The sequence below is a fragment of the Phoxinus phoxinus genome, assembly GCF_949152265.1.
Source record: "Phoxinus phoxinus genome assembly, chromosome: 6".
Lineage (NCBI taxonomy): Eukaryota > Metazoa > Chordata > Actinopteri > Cypriniformes > Leuciscidae > Phoxinus > Phoxinus phoxinus.
The window spans coordinates 44,851,276-44,874,665 of NC_136881.1; the positions used below are offsets into that span (position 1 = coordinate 44,851,276).

Sequence of the window (23,390 nt, forward strand, 5' to 3'; positions counted from 1 at the left end):
GGAGAGTTTTTATCAGGGTTGGAGCTAAACTCTGCAGGACAGTTTCCCTCCAGGACCGAAGTTGCCCATCGCTGCACTGGTGATGACTAGCAACCTTCCAGTCACAGGCCCTGAACATTAACCACATGTGTTTCTGTACTTATAAATGGAGAATGTTGTGAATCTGTGCATACCTCCTCTGATAAAGCGTAGACGTACAGCCTCCCTTCTGCCCTCGGCTGAGATTGGTGAAATAACGGAGCTCCGACCAGAAGGAAATCTGAGTCTCCATCCGAGTCCACATCCAACAGACTCAGAGACGCACCAAAATACGAGCCAATCTGATGCCAAAAATTTATCAAAATGAATGGAACTGCATTCTAGCATATGATCTTTATACCCTATAAAGGTATATATGAAATATGAAGTATGAAAACAACATGTTCCACTAACACTTCAAGTCACACAATACTTCCTGCCTTCATGTTGAACACTAGAAACTGAAGCGGTCTATGCAGAAATGATTTGACTCTTTTCCCTGTTTTAGGGAAAAGTGGCAGGACAAGCATCAGTCAGTGAAAAGGACAAGAGCGCGCAAGTGTTTTTTCTTAATATTTAGTTCTCTTGTTGTTCGGTGTATTATTTTACAGAAAGTAGGGCTATTTTCGATTCTTTGGTTATTTGTACATTTTTACCTTCAAACAAATCTGTATTTTAATTAGACGTGTTCCTACTTTAAATAACAGCCGCGTCTGAGAAGTATTGCAGTTTAAATTTTATAGCACTTAAGTGTAGCTGTCCAACAGGCAGTTTGGTTTTCTCCCATTTTCGGATTATTTGCTTTGCCTGTGTTAATTGCTTGGAGAGGCAGCTGTCCTCACTCAGGCGTTTGAAAGCACTATATTTCTGTAGTGTGCGCGCTGTCGCGGAAGCGTCAGCGGAAGCGTTCAGCTCTCCTCGTGTGAAGACCAACTCGGGTAAAGACCATCGACTCTACCTGCGCGACTCCACCGAGCAAGGACACCTAAAAGGCACTTAAGTATCCTCTTCTCCCTCTTCCTTTCACACTGGTATAGTATTTCCCTACTAAATATGTGCTTTCAATATATTCCTGTTGTCTCTCAACGACGCTCTCTCATCACGCACAGAAGGCAGTGCAATACTGCTAATCTGCGTCCCATTCTCTCATCCTCTCACACACCTCTCTCTCTTTCTGTGGGTCTATGGAATTGTCAGTCAGCAGTCAAGTCAAGTCAAGTCATCTTCATTTATATAGCGCTTTTAACAATGTAGATTGTTTCAAAGCTTTTTAACAGAGATAAACGTATAATTTAAGGTAACAGATTGTTTTGGCTTTATAGTGGTTCTTGAATAATGTTATTTTCCAGCTAAAGTTAGTTTTGATTGATTCACTTCCGTCGAAAGGATAATTAGTTATTAAATTAGGGGCCGCTAAGACGACACCGTTCTCTCTACACAGACTTTAAACGCGAACCTGTGAGCAGTCAACAAAGCTGATTTCATTCCAGCCTTTGCATCTCATTCTACTCTTAATATTTTAGGCTTGACTGAGACCTGGATTCGTCCAGAAGACTCAGCAACCCCTGCTGCTCTCTCAAACAACTTATCTTTCTCTCACACTCCTCGCCAGTCTGGGAGGGGTGGGGGCACAGGTCTTCTCATTTCTAACAATTGGAAATACTCAACCCTCTCCTCTCTATGCAATAACTACTCGTTTGAATATCATGCTATTACACTTACAACTCCCATTAAGATCCATATTGTAGTCATATATCGCCCCCCAGGTTAAAGGGATACTCCACTTTTTTTGGAAATAGGCTCATTTTACAACTCCCCCAGAGTTAAACAGTTGAGTTTTACCGTTTTCGAATCCATTCAGCCGAACTTCGGTTCTGACGGTACCGGTTTTAGCATAGATCATTGATTCTGATGGGTCCAGTAGCATTTCTTTCAAAATGACCAACGAGTTTCAATATTTTTCCTATTTAAAACTTGACTCTTCTGTAGTTAAACCGTGTACTAAGATCGACGGAAAATGAAAAGTTTCGATTTTCCAAGCCTATATGTCTAGGAACTACTCTCATTCCGGCGTAAGAATCAAGGAACTGTGCGGCCGTACCATGGGTGCAGCGGCGTAATGATATGACGAAGCACTTGCCATCAACAAACCAACGTGACAACCTGCTTGCACAGGGAGCGTGCCTTGTAGCATGGAGACATTTGTGAGTTGTAGAATATACCCTCGACTATCACAGCACAATACTACACAGTATTGTATGAATTCAGGTGCAGATTCTGTGAAGACCTCTCGGCGTGGGGATAACAGCAGGTAAGCCAGATAACTTCTGGAATGTTGAAGCAACACAGTCTCAGTTCGTTAATCCTTATCTTCTTTCTATCAGATGTGATCGGAGTCAATCGGTTCTGCTGAGAATAAGGAAACTCAGGAGAACGCTGGATCATAGAGATCAGATCTGGAGGCAGCAGCACAAAGTCACAAAGGTTAGTGTTTCTCAAGAGGGTGGTATACGTTACATCTAGGAAGCGATAGTTCAGGATACAACAGAATCAGGTCAGTTCCTGTTGGAGGCTGAACGTGACATAACCCCCCCCCCCCCCTCTCTCCCGCCAGGCGCGACTAGCGCCGTACAAATATATCAACAAATGGGGTGGAAGGGTGGGAATCCTGGACTCCAGGACGGTCCAGACGGAGCAGGCTGGTCAGGGGACCATGGCAGAACCGACCCTTTGGGCAGCCATGGCGGAGATGACCCTTCGGGTGGCCATGGCGGTGATTACCCTTCGGGTGGCCTTGGCGGAGACGACCCTTTGGGCGGCCATGGCGGAGACGACCCTTCGGGTGGCCATGGTGGAGATGTTTTTTCAGGTGGCCATGGCGGTACTGGGAACCTCGCCGGAGAGTCCTCCGCAGTCCCCCAAGCAGGTATACTGAACATCTTAATGGGACAGGAAAGGGGGGTTACGGCAGCAAAGAGGGTCTTGGGCTGGGCACGACCAGTGGTGAAAAGGGCTTTGAGTTAAGCGGGACCAGCGGTGAAAGAAACTATGGGCTGGACAGAACTGGCGCAGGATCAGCGGGCTCTGGACCTGGCGCAGGATCAGCGGGCTCTGGACCTGGCACAGGATCAGCGGGATCTGGCGCAGGATCATCGGGCTCTGGCGCAGGATCAGCGGGCTCTGGCTCTTGCTCGAAGACTGGCTCTGGCTCTGGCTCTTGCTCTGGCTCTTGCTCGAAGACTGGCTCTGGCTCTTGTTCGAAGACCGACTCTGGCTCTTCCTCGAAGACTGGCTCTTGCTCGAAGACTGGCTCTGGCTCTTGCTCAACATGGCAGGCGACAACTGGACTCGGAACTGGACTCGGAACTGGACTCGGAACTGGACTCGGAACTGGTTCTGGCTCATCTGCACCGACGACTAGCTCTGGGGACATGACGTTCTCAGGCTCGGCGGGCAAGACGCTCTCAGTCTCAGGCTCGGTGGGCACGACGCTCTTAGTCCCAGGCTCAGGCTCAGCAGGCATGACGCTCTCAGTCACAGGCTCGGCTGGACTGGCGTGAAGTGCAGGCTCGGCTGGACTGAGGGTGGAAACATGTGGCTCAGGAGAGGATGGAGATGAGGTAGCCGACAGTGAGGCATGTGCGGCCCAGACACACATAATAGCAGCAACATAAAGGGAAAGGGTAGTCTCTTCAACCTCTACAGAACAGACATGAAGAGCAGACTGTTCTGGGGTGGCCTCCAGAATTTGGGGAATGCAGGAAGTCTTCTTCCTCCTCCGTTTACGAGAGCGAGGGGGCGCTGCAGCGAATGATGGCTCTGGGTCGGCAGGATCGACGTGAAGCTCTGGCTTGACTGGGCAGACAATTGGTTCGGTGGGTTTGGTGGAGCGTGGAGCATACCTGCGAGCTCCCCGGACAGTCATCAAAGCCGGGTCAAATAATTTAGACGTCAGGTCGGCACTATTGGAAACCAGTTTTCGGGCTCTGGGCCAGACAATCCCCGTGTCTGGTCCAGGACGAACACGGAGTTCCTGCTCCGTGAGTTTGACTGGGCTGTTGAGGTGAGGATCAGGTTGGGCGCGAAGATCAGGCTGAACGCGAAGATCTGGCTGGATGTCTCCCACAGCGTGTGGTCAATGAGGTTGATGAGAGGTAGGTTGAGATCATCCAACAGCAGTATCTGGGCGAGTGGATCGTCTAACCCGCTCCAGAACTGCTGTTGAAGGAAGTCCTCATCCCAGCTCCCATCCTGGTAAAGGTGCAGGTAAACTTCAGCAAATTCCTCCAGAGTACTACCATTCTGGTCGAACATAGTGGATTCCTTGGGGTTCGCGGAAGCGCTGTCTGCAGGCTGTGTAGGATCCATACCAGTATACGGTCAAGCCTTCTGTCAGGATTCAGGCACGGGAATCGAGGTAAGTGGATTTCAAACACAGCTTTATTTACAAGTGACAAAAGTGCAAGGTGAGTATTGTGTGAATTCAGGTGCAGATTCTGTGAAGACCTCTCGGCGTGGGGATAACAGCAGGTAAGCCAGATAACTTCTGGAATGTTGAAGCAACACAGTCTCAGTTCGTTAATCCTTATCTTCTTTCTATCAGATGTGATCGGAGTCACTCGGTTCTGCTGAGAATAAGGAAACTCAGGAGAACGCTGGATCATAGAGATCAGATCTGGAGACAGCAGCACAAAGTCACAAAAATTAGTGTTTCTCAAGACAGTGGTATAAGTTACATCTAGGAAGCGATGGTTCAGGATACAACAGAATCAGGTCAGTTCCTGTTGGAGGCTTGACCAGGACTGAAATCACAGTGAGTGTTTTATTAGTTGGCTGATGAGGTAATTGATGATGAACAGGTGTGAGTGATTAATATTCTGGAGAGAGTGATTGCAGGTGCGCCAAAGATAATTCTGGGGAGTGTAGTGCAGAGACAGACGGTTGAACGTGACACTTGTAGGGTGTTTATAAGCGGTTTCTAGGGAATTCCTAGAGCGTTGTAACGGTGTTTCTATGTGGTTGCTTTGCAGTTGCTAGGGGGTGGTTACTAGGGTGTTGCTAGAAAAGTACTTAGTGGTTGGTAGATGGTCGTTGAGGTTTTTGGGATTGTGTTAATGGTTTTGCATCGAATGTGTTTTAAGTGGTTGTTTCATCCATAGGATTTGTAAAGCTCTGCTCTTGCTGATGGCGAGTGTTAATATCGTGTCAGAGGGCTTTTCTTTCACTAACTTGTTCTCCGGTGATGTTCCTCGTCACTGTCCATGTGCTTTCATTCTTGGTGAAGAGGGTCACCAGACCCTTGTGTTCGGCCCGCGGAGCCCCAGAGAACAGAAGAGAGACGCCGCCTCTCATTCCCAGAACAGTAGAGTAACCTGAACATCATCAGCATCATTACAACATGCACAGACACATCAGACAAGGAACAACCAACAGCTTCAACATACCCATGTACGAGTCTTTACTGACAGATGGATCCTTAATCTCAGTCTCTTTAAATCCAGATCCTGATCCTGTTACTTCATACAGAGATCCACGCCAGTCATTAGATCCAACCGAACCCACAATCGCAGAGTCCTGAAACAAACACAGCCGTCTCCGCTACAGTCTCAGCATATTACCTACAATTATCACCAGAGACTCTTAAAAACGGCTCTTGACATCTGAGTGGTTAGTGGCATTGAGTCATTGAAAGATGTCCAGAGTTTTTGTTTTTTATGTTTAGCAGCATATAAAGCCTAGATTTTACATCAAGTGGGAAACCCAGTATTGATGAATGGAAAATAACATTATTCAAGAACCGCTATAAAGCCAAAACAATCTCTGTTTATCTCTGTAAAGCTGCTTTGAAACAATCTACATAATATATAAATGAAGATGACTTGACTTGACTTAATGTGTTGTAAATTTGTATTTCTATTATATATGATATATCTGACCTTGTGGTAGAGGACACTGAATCCACTCTGCGATAACTCTTTCTGTCTGTCTTTGCTGTGTGTGTCCTTTGACCCTGAAAACACAGAAGGAAAACTCTTAAAATCATCAGTGGATTCTTCATTAGCTGCTTTTATTTAAAAATAATACAGTATGTCCATTTTCTTTACGCTTGCATTTTACCTTCAATGTTGTAGATCTTTTTTTGTAGGTTGTCAAGAAGTCCTTCGAGTCCATTGTAGTCTTCAATGTAGAAGGTGTTGTTTGGTTTTGGTTCTGAAGCCAGCTGTCTGAGTGTGGTTAAGTTAACACGTCCCACCTGACAAACAAACGTCATTAAGTCTGACTGTGCAAAAACACTTTTTATAACATATGAATTGAAACAGCCCAATATGTAAAACATCATTTATTGAACTTGGATGTTTGTTCTTGAAAAATGGTAACACACTGTGATAAACCTGTAATAGATTAGTGCTTGTAGCACTTGTAATGTAAAGCTGAAGTGTGTCATTTCTGCACAACTAGAGACACCAAATTACACACATAATGACTGTTTCCGGACAGGTTTCTTGAACACTATCTTAGTTTGCCATTGGTCAGTCAATCAAATATTCCCGCCCCAAACTCACGTGTTTGTTTGACAACTTCACATGTCCGGCAGCTCAAACAAACCACAACCCTTAGGAATCAAACTACCAGTGACTGACTTACAATGACTCTGAACATGAAACTGACACACCACAAACTCTAAATGACATGCTTGAGCTTTAAAGAAACTCGCCCCAATGATGTAGCGGAGGATATTCAGCTCATCGCATCTGTTGAGGATAGATGTATCATTCGGTTCGCTGGGTTCTCCATCTGTGATGATCACCAGGGCTTTCTGAGCGCTGAGATCGGCTCCAGATGACGTGCTATTCAGGAGATTATTTCTGGTGATGTAATAAATCATAAATAATGACATAAAAACATTTGATCAGTCTCAACATGCCTCTTTTGTTTCTACACCAATCAAGATCAAGAGGGGATCGAGCTTTCTCAGTCGCAACCCCAAGACTGTGGAATGAATTGCCTCTTCATGTGAGATTGGCCCCCAGCCTTCCGGTTTTTAAAACACACTTAAAACACATTTTTATTCTTTGGCTTTTAATCCGGCATGAGAATTGTTGTAATTGTCTGGTGTTGTATCATGTCTATTTACTGTTTCATGGCAATGTAACACACTTTGGTCAACATGGTTGTTTTAAAATGTGCTTAAGAAATAAAGTATGTATTGTATTGTATTGTATTGTACACCAATGTGAATTAAACACAGAACTCGGCAACTCTAGTCATTTCTTGGCTGATTTTCACTTTTGTTGTGGCATGTTTTCCCCATGAGCTCCCCGTACAGCTGTGGGACGTATATTTCACAACACTGTCGTAAAAAACTCACTTGCGGCGTCCTCCTCCCCCTTTCTCCCGCTGCTCATGTGCATTTGTTATGATCGGAGCAAGCCGATTTACCCGGTGGGTAATACATCAGACACATTATCATAGAACAGTGACATGTGTATTTTGTATTCTGTTATCAACCATAAAGCAGTTCATGTTTCTCGCTCGTTCCCTTCCAATTTCTATCTTGCCGGGACGGTAGTCCCCAAGTTGCAAGGTTGGTTTTCCGCCTGGGAGCGCTGGGGGGAGCGGGGAAAGTCACCAATATCACCAGAACAGGTTGTTTAACTTCTAGACAGTTTTATTAAGTTAAAAAGTTGCCAAGTTCTCCTTTAACTTCTAATTTATGCAACAACAAAAGTCCAACTCCAGTGTGTTTAACAGAAAGAGCCATCTTTGATTTTATATTATGTGAATTTCAAGACTTTTTCTCTAAAAGTATAAATTCAGTGAACAATTATAAACATATGAAGGTTTCACTCACAAGACATAGTTGATTGCTCTGTATGTGTTTGTGAGAGCTTTCATGTGTGCCTCTTTCATGAGTTTGCCTTCAGCGGAGCCGTTCTGATAGTCGTTGAAGTCAAACACAGTTCTGGGAACTGTTGCAAACTGGACAGCAGCAAACTGACACACAGAAAGACAAACAACAAGCACACGTGCCGTAACAGCATTAGCAAACTATAGACAATTACATGTCAATATTTCCACGTTAATAGTGGTGGATTGATTTACTTTTATGGATGAGTTTGAAAGTTTTTTCATAACATCTATAATGAATTTTTTGTTCTTTTCAAACTCTGGTAATTTCATACTGCTGGATCCGTCAAAGAGAAACACCAGATTGACTTCTCTCTTCGTGCATTCTGCAGAAATAACACAAGATATGGAAACATCTGTTACGACAACTTCTTTTAGCAATCAAACCATAAATTATTGACAAGATGGCCAATAAATTAATATATTTCCCAAGTATTTACATAATGTCTTTAATCATGTCTTTAGTGTTTAATTGAGTTGTCAATAATCATCACACCAACTGAACTGTTACTAAGAACCCAACACATGGTTTACAGTATTAAAGACTGAAATAGTTCAACTGCATTCAGTGCTAAACGTGTCGTGATCCGCTGGTTTCTGTGTCAGACTCGTCAGACCTTGGTAAGCGGCGGTGAAGTTTGAGACGGCCTGTAAACTGCTGTTGAACTGGTAGCAGACGCCGTTCAGATACGAGTTTCCGTCACACTCAAGAGGAAGATACGGACTGCAGCTCTGAGAAAGAGACACAATATCTCAAACATCAGGAGGATCAAATCACACAAAAGATAATCTAGACCTATCCACATTTTAATATGAACATTAACAATTAAAAGAATTGTCCAAAAATTATAATTCTGTCATCATTTACTCTCTTGCTGTGTGATAATCCAACAAACGAGATGCGTGATGCAGAATGAATGAATAGATGCTTTTAATGAACACCAAGGGCCCTATCTTGCACCCAGCGCAATTGACTTTGAACACCGACGCATGTATCATTCCTATTTTTCAGCAGCGCATAGCGGACTTTTCCCTCCACAGACGCATGTTGTTAAATTAGGGAATGAACTTGCGCTCGCAGGGGTGGTTCGGCGAAAAGAGGAGGTGTGTTCCGGCGCTTGTATATAATTGTAGCGTGTTAACGCGCATACACTTTGATTCTCTAATATAAACAGACGCAGCAGTTTTCATTTTTGCAAATCATACATTATTACAAGGAAAAATATTAACACAAGAGGGAAATCATTGTTGTGTCTGTGAAGATGTGAAAAAAATCTATCTAGATTAGGCTACACATTTACCCAAATTATACGCCTGTTTAACCGAAGCTGATTTGTGTGGTTTTCTCCCATCATCCCCAATGTCACTTCTCTGTGTTTTACGGCCCTGACGAGAACGTCAGTTTCCTCGGCTGTGAATCGCTCCTGGCGTGCGCTGGCAAATCCGCCGTTATAATAGCGATCCGCCATGGAACAAGTGCTCCTGCTCTTAAAGGGAATGTGAGAGGACGCTCTGATTGGTTTATTTCACATACGCCCAAACCACACCTATGAGTAATGAAGCTACTTCAGACCAACCCCTTTTTAGATTTGCGCCGGGCGCAAGAGGCATAAATCCCGCTGGGAAAATAGCAACAGCGCCGGGATCCGCCCACAAAGTTACTTGCGCTTTGCACTTTGACACTTGCGTTTCAGATCGTTAAAATAGGGCCCCAAGAGATAAACGTACACCACACAACTAACATAACGTAAACACGAGACAATCAACTGAAGAAACTAAGAGCTTATATTCACAGATGATGATACCTAAAGAACAGCTATGATCAGAAACTAAACAAGACAGAGAAACTAAACATGACCGTGACATAACTCCCCCAAACCCCTGAAGGGAGACAGCAGAGACCAGGCCAAGGAACTGGATGGACTTCTACCAGGACTATCTCAACGGGACCTTCCTGGTTAAATTTAATCTTGGGGTTGGACGAAGAAGACATGATGCTGGATGATGGAGACGACTTGGAGCTGGGCTAAACTAGTGATGATTGAGATGACTTTGAGCTGGGCTAAACTAGCGATGATTGAGATGACTTGGAGCTGGGCTAAACTAGCGATGACTGAGATGACTTGGAGCTGGGCTAAACTAGTGATGATTGAGATGACTTTGAGCTGGGCTAAACTAGCGATGATTGAGACGACTTGGAGCTGGGCTAACTAGCGATGACTGAGACGACTTGGAGCTGGGCTAAACTAGTGATGATTGAGATGACTTTGAGCTGGGCTAAACTAGCGATGATTGAGACGACTTGGAGCTGGGCTAACTAGCGATGACTGAGACGACTTGGAGCTGGGTTAAACTAGCGATGATTGAGATGACTTTGAGCTGGGCTAAACTAGCGATGATTGAGACGACTTGGAGCTGGGCTAAACTAGCGATGATTGAGATGACTTGGAGCTGGGCTAAACTAGCGATGATTGAGATGACTTGGAGATGGGCTAAACTAGCGATGATTGAGACGACTTGGAGCTGTGCTAAACTAGTGTAGGAAGGCGTCCAGGAGGCATCCGAACAGATGCCCGAGCCACCTCAGCTGACTCCTCTCGATGTGGAGCGGTCAGCCCTTAGCAGAGGACCCCGGACCCCATACTCCCAGAGCACCCTCCACAGGCCGCCACGAGGGACACAGTCGAATGCCTTCTCCAAATCCACAAAGCACATGTGGATTGGTTGGGCAAACTCCCATGAAGGGTATAGAGCTGGTCCAGTGTTCCATGACCGGGACGAAAACCACACTGTTCCTCCTGAATCCCTGGCAAAGACTTTCCCGGGGAGGCTGAGAAGTGAGATCCCCCTGTAGTTGGAACACACCCTCCGGAACCCCTAACCTAACCCTAACCCTTTCCATAGTATTTAATTTTCTCCATAGGTAAATTTACTAACCCCTTCTCGCCACTGGCATATATATGAAGGATGATAATCAAAGAAAAGAGAACAGATGAGAAATAATTACAAACCATGACAACTAATGAATAACTCGAAAAATACAGACAATGAAACCTATGAAAATAAACTACACAAGACAGAGAAACTAAACATGACCATGACACCCTCATGTTGTTTTAAACTTTAAACTTTCAAACTTCAAAAACAAAGATAAAGCACCATAAAAGTAAAATTGTGTGATGTTTGTGTGAGGAGCAGACTGAAGTTGTGTGTTCATTCAGTCATGAACTTTTTGAAGCATAATAACTCACTTTCGGTGCTGTTTGTTTTTGTTTACATGTTTGATTGTTAATGTCGCGTTTAGCTGTGCGAATCTACCATCAAGATCTCTTGATCATAGGACTACAATCTGAACAGACTATTGTGACTATAGACTATACTGAATTTGTGGACTCGCACAGTATACCGGTGGAGATAGCCAGGATATCAGGCTCTCCGTGGGTTGTTGTCGACTCCAGCCTACTTGCGAGAATAACCCTCTGGGGATGGCAAACGCGTCGGCGCGTTTTGCTCGCTTTTTTTGACATAAATAGACTTAAAATATTTCGCAATTTTTGGTCATACAGACTTAAGAAATATGAAAAAATAAGCTGTTAAATGTCTACTTTTTTATGTGTCCACTTACAATCGAAATAAAACATTGTGCTTTTGTAAAACAAAGAAAATAAACAGGGTGTGCTTTCTGCCTCTCCGTCTCCGTCTCCCCTAACTCAGCGAATACTATTTACCCAGGCATGAGCAATATATCTTTATAATCATTCAAGTGTGTACTTTTAAATTATCTAATTCAAAACTAAAACAAATATTCTCTGTTTATGTAATTATATAAAAAGAGTGAGTTCTCATTTCAGCTCATTATAGCTCTTTGTCTTTTAATGTGACCACGCCCACGGAGAGCGCGCGCTATTCAAATGCAAATGATCTGAGGCAATACATGCAAACATGCAAACCGGCCACATCAGCTCGATAAACACATCAAGTTTAATCAGATGAATGTACTGTGTGTCATCTTGCGAGGAATAATCCTGGGAAACTTACCTCAGAAGTGCTGGTTTCACTTCGAGGAGCAATGGATCCAGTTGAGGATTAGTAGTACGTTGTTTACTCTTATACGCTTTGTTGTAATCGCGATATGGAATATTATCTGTAAACCGCAAAAAGACTGTTTATGAATCGCGTTTCTGTGTGTGATGAATGAACGGCATATATGCACGCTGTTGTGACTAGTTTTGGATAGACTATAAAGTTGTTACTGTAAAATAGACATCAAATAAGCTTTTGTTAGCCAGTTTCTGCTCATATGTTAAATATATAGTATGTTTTGTCAAAAATAAACTCATAAACTATAGATGTTATAGTGTTTGTTCCAATGTAACGTGTAACGTTAGGCTATATCAAACTAATGAATCCTTAACTTTGAAGTATGTATGATACTAAAAAAAAAAAAAAAGATTACACTTGAAATATTGTTAATATTGTAATTGTTGTTGATTTACATGTGAACACTTTTTAATAAAATAGCAAAAAATATATTTACAAGGTAGATGTGAATGTAGGTGAATATAAGCCTTCTCATTAAATTATTTATTATTGTTTTTTATTAGTGACACATTTTGGGCAGAGGATGTATTCCAAAAAATTCTGAAAATACAGTATGAGAATTAACTGGACAATTACTAGAAATGTTTACCTTGGATATTATACAATTTGCATGTATAAAAATTTTTTTTTTTTTAAAAGCAAAGTTTCCAAATCTAACTTTGAACCAATTCTGTAGAATGGCTCATATAGCCTATTTGAACAGGATTGGTTTCCAGGTATGACTATGTACTAAAAATGTGCTTTTGACTTTAATTTATATTTGGATTATATATATATATATTTATTTATTTTGTCCTTACATTCTTTCTTGTGTGACACACCTGAATGAAAGGCTCATTATGCGGGGCATTATGCGGGGTCATTATGCGGGCTCATTATGCGGGGGCCATTAAGCGGGCCATTGTCTTCTCAGGTGTGAACCACTTACTATACATGATGGTGTTGGATCGTCCACGCCCCTGCGCATATTGCCTTCCCAAACATAAAGTGTTTTACAAAATGTAAATCAATGTATTGTTTTATGTGAATGATTAGACAGGATGATTTTCAGATCATTTTGAAGGAAAAACTCTAGGCGACAAAATCCATTACTCAAAAGTATTGTGAACACATGTAGTATTGTGTTTTGTGGCGTTATTTCAGACACTTTAATTTTTTGTTTTTTGAATAACCATGCATAAACATTATTCTCTCAAAAATACAAACATGTACATGCATGTTGCTCACATATTATGGTAGCCTTGTTTATGATACATATAGTGTAATTATATGTATATAATTACACTAGGAACACTTTCAGGACAAAGCGTCAGTCTGCGAGAAGGACAGGAGCGCGCGCAAGTGGTTTTTTCATAATATTCAGTTCTCTTGTTGTTCAGTGTATTATTTTCCAGAAAGTAGGGCTATTTTCGATTCTGTGGTTATTTGTACATTTTTACCTTCAAGCAAATCTGTATTTGGAATTGACGCGTGACTACTTTAAATAACAGCCGCGCACATCTGAAGAGTATTGCAGTTTAAATTTTATAGCACTTAAGTGTAGCTGTCCAACAGGCAGTTTCGATTTCTCCCATTTTCGGATTATTTGATTTGCCTGTGTTAATTGCTTCAAGACACAGCTGTCCTCACTCAGGGGTTTGAAAGCACTATATTTCTGTGGTGTGCGCGCTGCCGCGGAAGCGTCAGCGGAAGCGTTCAGCTCTCCTCGTGTGAAGACCGACTCGGGTAAAGACCATCGACTCTACCTGCGCGACTCCACCGAGCAAGGACACAGACAAGGCACTTAAGTATCCTATTCTCCCTCTTCCTTTCACACTGGTATAGTATTTCCCTACTAATTATGTGTTTTCAATACATTCCTGTAGTCTCTCGACGACGCTCTCCCATCACGCACAGAAGGCAGCGCAATACTGCTAATCTGCGTCACATCCTCTCATCCTCACACACACCTCTCTCTCTTTCTGTGGGTCTATGGAATTGTCAGTCAGCGGTCAACAAAGCTGACTTCATTCCAGCCTTTGCATCTCATTCTAATCTTAATATTTTAGGCTTGACTGAGACCTGGATTCGTCCAGAAGACTCAGCAACCCCTGCTGCTCTCTCTAACAACTTCTCCTTCTCTCACACTCCTCGCCCGTCTGGGAGGGGTGGGGGCACAGGTCTTCTCATCTCTAACAACTTTAAATACTCAACCCTCTCCTCTCTCTGCAATAACTACTCGTTTGAATATCATGCTATTACACTTACAACTCCCATTAAGATCCATATTGTCGTCATATATCGTCCCCCAGGTCAACTGGGAAGCTTTGTAGAAGAGTTGGATGTGCTGCTGTCTTCTTTCCCTGAGGATGGCACCCCACTTGTAGTCTTCGGTGATTTCAACATTCATCTAGAGAAGCCGAATGCAACAGACTTCATCTCTCTCCTAGCCTCATTCGATCTCAAACGGCTCATCACCACAGGTACTCACAAATCAGGCAACCAACTGGACCTGGTTTACACACGCAACTGCATCACGGACAACATTTTGGTGAAACCTCTCCATGTTTCTGATCATTTCCTCATTACTTTCAATCTACAACTCACTACCCATGCTCCACCAACCCCCCTGCCAGTTACTTTCAGACGAAACCTGCGCTCACTCTCTCCCTCCCATCTCTCCTCTGCTGTGTCATCTTCTCTCCCCTCACACTCACAATTCTCATCTCTGGATGTTAATACCGCAACAGATACTTTATGCTCCACTCTAACTTCTTCTTTAGACAATATCTGCCCTATCTCCTCCAGGCCAGCACGCACTACTCCCTCTAACCCCTGGTTATCTGAGGTTCTTCGTGAACACCGGACCAAACTCAGGGCAACAGAGAGGAAATGGCGCAAATCAAAAGACACAACTGACCTTAGTATGTATCAATCTCTGCTCTCTTCCTTTTCTGCTGATGTTCATGCTGCAAAATCTTCTTATTTCCACAACAAGATCAACAGCACTGCTAACACACGAACTCTTTTCAAGACATTCAACTCTCTACTCTGTCCACCTCCACCACCACCCACCTCCTCTTTAACTGCGGATGATTTTGCTAACTTCTTCACCAACAAAACAACAACTGTCAGCAGTCAGTTCTCAGCTCCACACACACAGGAACCCAGTCCAACCCCTCCCACTCCGAAACACCTTCTCTCCTCATTCTCTCCACTATCCGAGGAAGAGGTATCTAAACTTCTCCTCTCCAGTCATCCCACCACCTGCCCTCTAGATCCCATCCCCTCACACCTTCTACAAGCCATCTCTCCCACACTTCTACCAGCACTCACACACATCATCAAATCATCCCTCCACACTGGCACTTTTCCTAAAGCATTCAAGCAGGCTCGGGTAACTCCACTGCTTAAGAAACCCACATTAAACACATCACTCTTAGAAAATTATAGACCTGTCTCTCTCTTACCATTCATTGCGAAAACACTTGAACGAGTTGCCTTCAACCAAGTATCATCTTTCCTCTCTCTGACCAACCAACTAGATGTAAACCAATCTGGCTTCAAGAAAGGGCATTCAACCGAGACTGCATTGCTGTCAGTCACAGAAGCCCTACGGATCGCAAAAGCTGCCTCCAAATCATCAGTTCTCATTCTCCTGGATCTGTCTGCTGCCTTCGACACTGTGAATCATCAGATCCTCCTGTCCACCCTCTCATCACTGGGCATCACAGGAACTCCTCTCCACTGGTTTGAGTCCTATCTCACAGGAAGGTCCTTCAGGGTCGCATGGAGAGGTGAGGTATCCAAAGCACATCAACTGACTACAGGGGTTCCTCAGGGTTCAGTTCTTGGACCGCTCCTCTTCTCCATTTACACCACATCACTGGGACCCATCATACAGGCACATGGCTTCTCTTACCACTGCTATGCTGATGACACCCAGCTCTACCTCTCATTTCAACCTGATGATCCCACAGTAGCTGCACGTATCTCAAGCTGCCTGGCGGACATCTCGGCATGGATGAAGGAACATCACCTGCAACTCAACCTGGCAAAGACTGAGCTTCTCGTCCTCCCTGCCAATTCGTCTCTACAGCACGACTTCACTATCCAGCTAGATTCAACTTTAATCACCCCATCAAGGTCGGTCAGAAACCTTGGAGTAACACTTGATGAGCATCTGACCTTCACAGACCACATCACAAAGACAGCTCGATCATGCAGGTTTGCACTGCACAACATCAGGAAGATCAGGCCCTTCCTAACTGAGCAGGCAACACAACTTCTCGCCCAGGCCTTGGTGATCTCTAGACTTGATTACTGCAATGCTCTTCTGGCCGGTCTTCCATCATGTGCAACTAAACCTCTACAAATGATCCAGAATGCTGCAGCCTGTCTTGTCTTCAACGAGCCGAAAAGGGCCCACGTCACTCCTGTTTATCTCTCTGCACTGGCTACCACTCGCTGCTCGCATCAAGTTCAAGGCATTGACACTTGCTTACAGAACGACCACAGGCTCAGCTCCCTCGTACTTTCACTCGCTCCTACGAGTCTACATCCCTACCAGAAGCCTGCGATCGGTCAATGAGCGACGGCTCGTGGTACCATCACAGAGAGCTACAAAATCACTCTCCAGAACATTCTCATTCACGGTTCCATGCTGGTGGAATGATCTCCCTACCCTCGTCCGGAATGCAGAATCCCTGACTACATTCAAAAGACAACTGAAAACTCATCTCTTCCGTGAGCACTTGACATAAAAAAAAAAAAAAAAAAAAATTTTATCCTCCCTTGTTTGGCTTTTGCTACTCTGAGAAATGCCTGAACTTTGTATTTTTAGCACTTCTTGCGTTATTTTTGCCTCTTCACGATGACTCGCTTGCTGTAGTCCTCAGTTGTAAGTCGCTTTGGATAAAAGCGTCTGCTAAATGACTAAATGTAAATGTAAATGTAATTACACCTTTGCCATTAATATGTTTATAAGCAACTGAAAAAAGCACAAATGTCAGGGCATGTCAGAACATCTCAAGACCCCAAAAACACCTTAGACCCCAGAGGGTTAAGGAAACACCCGCACAAACCACCACTACCCAGCATTTTTCTTTCTATGCCAGATTTATCAACAATAAGATGGACGAGTTGAATCTATAGATCTCTGCGAATAAACTTGTAAAGGACTATTGAATTTGATATTAACTGAGACGTGTCTTCACCCACATATCCCAGATGTAGCCATTGAGCTAGCGGACCGCACCGTATTTCGAAGGGGGACTATGCATTTACGTGCATAACAACTACAACAAATACAAAAGTATTTTGGAAGTCATTGCTCTCCAGAGCTGGAGTATCTGATGGTTAAATGCAGACCGATCTATCTCCCACGTAAACTTACCATTGTCACAGTTACAGCTGTTTACATTCCATCAGATGCTAATCCTAGCATAGCCCTAGGCTACTTGCTTAGTACTATGAATTTAATACAAAGCAAATACCCTGAAGCAGTTCATATTATAGCTGGTGAATTGGTGAATTTGAACGTCACATTAGATGTGCTACAAGGGGGACAAATATATTAGATAAAGTTTACCCCAACATTAAGAACGGGTTTAGGTCAATACCGGGTTAGGGTTAGGGTTAGGGTTAGTCGTTCCAGGCACTCTCCGTCGAGATGAGGAGGGTGTTCGATCGGGCCAACACCGGTAGAGAGGCGGCCCGCGTTCTGGCTGAGTTAAAGCAAGGCGAACGATCGGTATCGGAATACTCCATCGAGTTTAGAACCCTGGCGGTAGAGTGCCAATGGAACGACGAAGCGCAGTGGGACATGTTACTGCATGGGCTGGCTGACCGCATTCAACGTGAGATCTACGCCCTGGACCTCCCGGAGGATTTCAACGGACTCGTGGAGCTGGCTCTTAGAGTGGACGCACGTCTATCCCGGATGGAGCGGCGCATTCCACCCAGTCGCCATCCGGGGTTAACAGAGAGCCAGCGGCCCAGCGGCGGGGATGCGGTCGGTCACTTCTACGATCCCGAGCCCATGCAGGTGGGGCGAGCTCGGCTTTCCCGGGAGGAGAAGGAGAGGCGGAGATCCCAGGGACTTTGCCTGTATTGTGGAGCCGCGGGTCATTTTGCCTCCCTCTGCCCGGTAAAAGGGCAAGCCCGACGGTAAGTATGAGGCTACTGTCGGGCGGGATCTCTGCCGAAAAGACCTCATCTACATCAACTCTCCTCCTGGTAAGACTACGATGGTCTATTCACGAGCACGACTGTCAAGCACTGGTGGACTCGGGAGCCGAAGGTAACTTCATGGACCACTCACTAGCACTCAAGTTACAGATTCCACTCCGACCACTCACCCACCAGATTGAGGTTCATGCACTCAATGGTCAAGACCTACCTCACATTTCACACGACACTGGACCAGTCACGCTCATCACTTCTGGCAATCACACGGAAACATTATCATTTTACATCCTGGACTCCCCCCTGGCTCCCATCGTTTTAGGACACCCTTGGCTCATCAAACACAACCCCAGAATCGATTGGCAACAGCGGACAGTATTGGAATGGAGCACTAAATGTCATGAGTCTTGTCTGGTGTCTGCCTGTTCGTCTGTTTCTGTTTCTGTGTTTCAGGAGGAGGCAGTGAATTTATCTAACGTGCCCACGGAGTACCTGGACCTGAAGGAAGTGTTCAGTAAGTCTCGGGCTGCGTCTCTACCTCCGCACCGTCCCTATGACTGTGCAATAGAGTTAATGCCAGGTAAGACTCCGCCAAAGGGCAAGTTATACTCGCTCTCTGTTCCAGAGATGGGGGCCATGGAGAAATACATTTCTGATTCTCTAGCAACGGGGTTCATTCGTCCTTCCTCTTCTCCAGCGGGGGCGGGATTCTTTTTTGTGGGGAAGAAGGACGGGTCTCTGCGACCTTGCATTGATTACCGAGGGCTGAATAGCATCACGGTAAAGAATACTTATCCTTTGCCGTTGATGTCTTCAGCCTTCGAGAGGTTGCAGGGAGCGTCTATCTTCACAAAATTGGATTTACGCAATGCTTATCATTTGGTCCGCATCAGGGAGGGGGATGAATGGAAGACGGCTTTTAACACCCCCAGAGGGCATTTTGAATATTTGGTTATGCCGTTCGGCTTGTCCAATAGTCCTGCAGTCTTCCAGGCGCTCGTCAATGACGTGCTGCGAGATATGGTCGATCAGTTCATATATGTCTACCTGGATGACATATTGATTTTTTCAACATCTCTCCAGGAACATGTGCAGCACGTCCGACGAGTGCTTCAAAGGTTGCTAGAGAATGGGCTTTTTGTCAAGGCGGAGAAATGCGATTTTCATGCACAGTCTGTTCCTTTTCTAGGTCACATTGTGTCGGTTGAGGGAATACGCATGGATCCTGAGAAGATTAAGGCTGTGGTAGAATGGCCAAGTCCAGATTCCCGTAAGGCCCTACAGCGGTTCCTGGGGTTCGCCAATTTCTACAGGCGTTTTATTCGCAACTTTAGCCGACTAGCCTCACCTCTGACCGCCTTGACCTCCCCCAGAACGACGTTCAGGTGGTCAGACGCAGCGGAAGCTGCGTTCACCAAACTGAAGAGTCGCTTTGTTTCGGCTCCCATCCTCACTACCCCTGATCCATCACGTCAGTTCGTGGTGGAGGTCGATGCGTCAGAGGTGGGGGTAGGTGCAGTGATTTCCCAGCGTTCTCCCACAGACGACAGAATGCACCCATGCGCGTTTTTGTCTCATCGTTTGTTCCCTGCAGAACGCAATTATGACATTGGTAATAGAGAATTGTTGGCAGTCAAACTAGCGTTGGAGGAATGGCGTCACTGGTTAGAAGGGTCAGGGGTACCTTTTATCGTCTGGACCGACCACAAGAATCTGGAATACATTAAGACTGCTAAAAGACTGAACTCCAGGCAGGCTCGGTGGGCACTTTTTTTCGGACGTTTTGATTTTGTTCTCTCGTACCGCCCGGGTTCCAAAAATGTCAAACCCGACTCTTTATCGCGTATTTTTGACCGTTCCGAACGCCCGTCTACTCCCGAGTGCATTTTACCTGAGAGTCTATTTGTCTCAACACTCGTATGGGAGGTCGAATCGAAGGTCAAGAGAGCCTTACAAGGGGTAACGCCCCCGGCCGATTGTCCACCAAACCGCTTATTTGTACCGGAGTCAGTAAGGTCCGACGTTATTCAGTGGGGGCATTGTTCCAACGTGGCTTGTCATCCAGGGGTTAGTCGCACCAATTTTTTGGTTAAACAACGATTCTGGTGGCCACTTATGGCTCATGATGTTCACGATTTTGTATTGGCTTGCTCAGCTTGCGCCACTGGTAAGACTTCCAATCGACCTCCTGATGGGCTCCTTCAACCGCTGCCAGTCCCTTCGAGACCCTGGTCCCACATTTCGCTAGATTTTATTACCGCCCTCCCACCCTCTCAGGGTAACACGGTAGTTTTGACCGTGGTGGACCGGTTCTCGAAGGCGGCTCATTTCATTCCCTTGCCCAAATTACCCTCAGCCAAGGAGACAGCGTTGGCTGTCGTTGACCACGTCTTTCGCTTACATGGCCTCCCGACAGACGTGGTTTCCGACAGGGGACCCCAGTTTGTGTCCATATTTTGGCAAGAATTCTGTAGATTATTGGGGGCGACGGTTAGTCTGTCCTCCGGGTTCCATCCCCAGAGCAATGGCCAGACTGAGAGAGCCAACCAAGATTTAGAGAGAACGTTACGATGTCTGGTCTCTAAGAATCCTACTTCATGGAGTCAACAATTGTCTATGGTGGAGTACGCCCACAATACATTACCAGTGTCATCTACGGGCCTGTCTCCGTTTGAGTGTAGTGTAGGTTACCAGCCACCAATTTTTCCTAGTCTGGAATCCGAAGTCGCGGTTCCCTCCGCCCACGCTTTTGTCCAGAGGTGTCACCGCACATGGACTAGAGCCCGTGAGACTCTACTCCACGTGGGGGCGCGCACCAAGGTCAAAGCCGATCGCCACCGGTCTAGACCTCCCGAATACGTCGTCGGTTCCAAAGTGTGGCTTTCAACAAAGAACATTCCTCTCCGGTCCGTCTCGAATAAGCTTGCTCCCAAATTTATTGGCCCGTTCTCTGTCACCAAGATCGTTAGTCCGGTGGCAGTCCGCCTTAACCTTCCTCCAGCGTACAGGAGAGTTCATCCCGTGTTTCATGTTTCCAAAATCAAGCCAGTGTTTTATTCCCGTATTAATCCGCCAGCCCCGGTTCCTCCACCGCCGCGTCTCGTAGATGGGGAACCATCATATTCGGTAAATCGTATTCTGGACTCGAGACGGAGGGGACGCGGATTCCAGTACTTGGTGGACTGGGAAGGTTACGGTCCGGAGGAGAGAAGTTGGGTACCTGCCCGAGACATTCTGGATCACTCCCTTATTGATGATTACAATCGACAGGTAAGGGAGTCTGGGGACGCCAGGAGGCGTTCCTAGGAGGAGGGGTACTGTCACGGTTTGTAAACTCATTGTTTCCTTCTTGTCTCGTGTTACTGTTGTTTACATGTGTGTGGGTGTGCGCGAGTGGGCGTTTCCACCCGCGCTCAGTTATCAGCGCCCAGCTGATCATCATAGTCTCATCACCATCACACAGATGCAACTCATTTGCGATCCTTATATATACTCACTGCTTATCTCCTCTCATTGTCAGATCGTTGTTTGATGTCCGTGTCTGAGATCCTGTGTTGCTCGTTGGTGTCCTGTTTCGTGTTCCTGCCTGTTCCTTGTTTCACCGCTCACGAAATCACCTGGATCACTTCTTCAACCGGACTTTTCATCACTTCTTCTGCACTGACCATCTAGTCCCTGCGTTGCCAGTTGCTGTGTGTGCTGGACTGTTGTTTGTGTGTTGAAGATTATTTGTGCTTCAATTACATTAAAATTCTGAGTTACTTGCATCTTGCTTCTATCATCCTTTACCATGACACTCGCCAGAGCGAAATCCCTGCCATCAACTGTGAAATGTCTCCCATTAATATACATTTATCTGGGTGTATTTCACGTATCGTTATATCGGTTTAAGTTGGAGAAAACAGCGGAAGGGGAACTTAACCTTCTAGGTGAGCAAGGGATGCCAGCTAGCATTGCTGTACGTGTTGAAGTGAACGTTCTTGCTTCATATGTAAAGATGACGTGCGCTCTGCTCTAAGGTCTTTGGTGAGAGATGGTATTGGACTTTATGAGAAAATATACCATATTGGGTGAGGAGACTTCTGGTGATGAAAATAGACTTCAATTTTATTGATATGATTTTATTAATCTTAATAATGTAACCAAGCGTTCGTACAGGGTTCGCCTAACAGAAATAAGCAAATAATAAACTATAGCAGTTTGAACTCTTCTCCTTTATTATACCACACATCAGATCACTAAACCCAAAAACCCGTATGTGCGGCATCTATCTACGGCAAGCCCCGAGGGGGAAAATACATTGCATACACACATATACAATGAGCGCCAGTACATCATTATTATAGTAACCGACTTTGTTGGATTCTGTCACGATACATGTACAATCCAACAAATAATACAATAATACAATACTGTTACAATATTGTTAACAGTATTGTTACAATAATATTCTATAAAAAATATTTTGAGGACAGTTATACTGTATTGAGACAGTTGAGAAATAATCATATTTTTACAGTTTTCTATAATAATTGTCATTGTTGAACCCTTGCTGTTATTATATTTCTGATTTCTCAGTTTTGTCATTATTTTAGCAAATAATTTATTTGATATGTTTTGAGACCGTTTGTTTTAAGAAGTTTTGAAGAGTTAGTAAAAGAGTAAAGTAAAAGTTACAACTTTTTTATTTAAGTAGGCTATCTATTTTTTGTTTTTTATTAATACATAACCTCACTGTATTCATTTATAATGTAACATTATAGCGTGACATTTCTGTCAATAATCGTCAAGTACAGGTGACTCCGCGTGGTGGGAGGGGCCAAATCTAGTTCTGCTTAGGGCCCCCTATAGGCTCGGGCCGGCACTAAGTCCAGCAACCGAATGACCGTCAACGGCAATGCCTCTCTGGCTGAAGAACTTAATTGTTCTTCGCATGTTATGAGACAAAAGCAGAAGGAACAGCCAGAATACGTCCATCAGCATCTAACAGCCACAGTCTCACAGTGCAGGAACATGATGATGAAGAGCTTTCAGCTTGCAGATTCCCCTATCCTAGAGAGAGGGACGTGCTACTGAGTGCTAATGTGGATTTCTGTCTTAGCAAAAGAAAACCTCAAAAAAGGTAATTATAGATAAAGTAAGACAGAAACACACCTTTTCACCGCTCATTTTCCTCAGCTGTAGGCAAAGACAAGCAC

At 44.7% G+C, this 23,390-nt stretch overlaps 1 protein-coding gene across 1 annotated transcript in view; it reads right to left on the reverse strand.

The window, feature by feature from the left end:
- The window catches only part of LOC306999954 (integrin alpha-L-like), a 42,992-nt gene that overhangs the window by 15,809 nt on the left and 3,793 nt on the right, over positions 1-23,390 (reverse strand). The window contains 9 exon segments of the mRNA XM_079615095.1: positions 174-320; positions 5,248-5,390; positions 5,463-5,592; positions 5,955-6,028; positions 6,136-6,271; positions 6,734-6,884; positions 7,871-8,013; positions 8,122-8,252; positions 8,544-8,658. Of these exon segments, the coding sequence (XP_079471221.1) occupies positions 174-320; positions 5,248-5,390; positions 5,463-5,592; positions 5,955-6,028; positions 6,136-6,271; positions 6,734-6,884; positions 7,871-8,013; positions 8,122-8,252; positions 8,544-8,658 (1,170 nt within the window).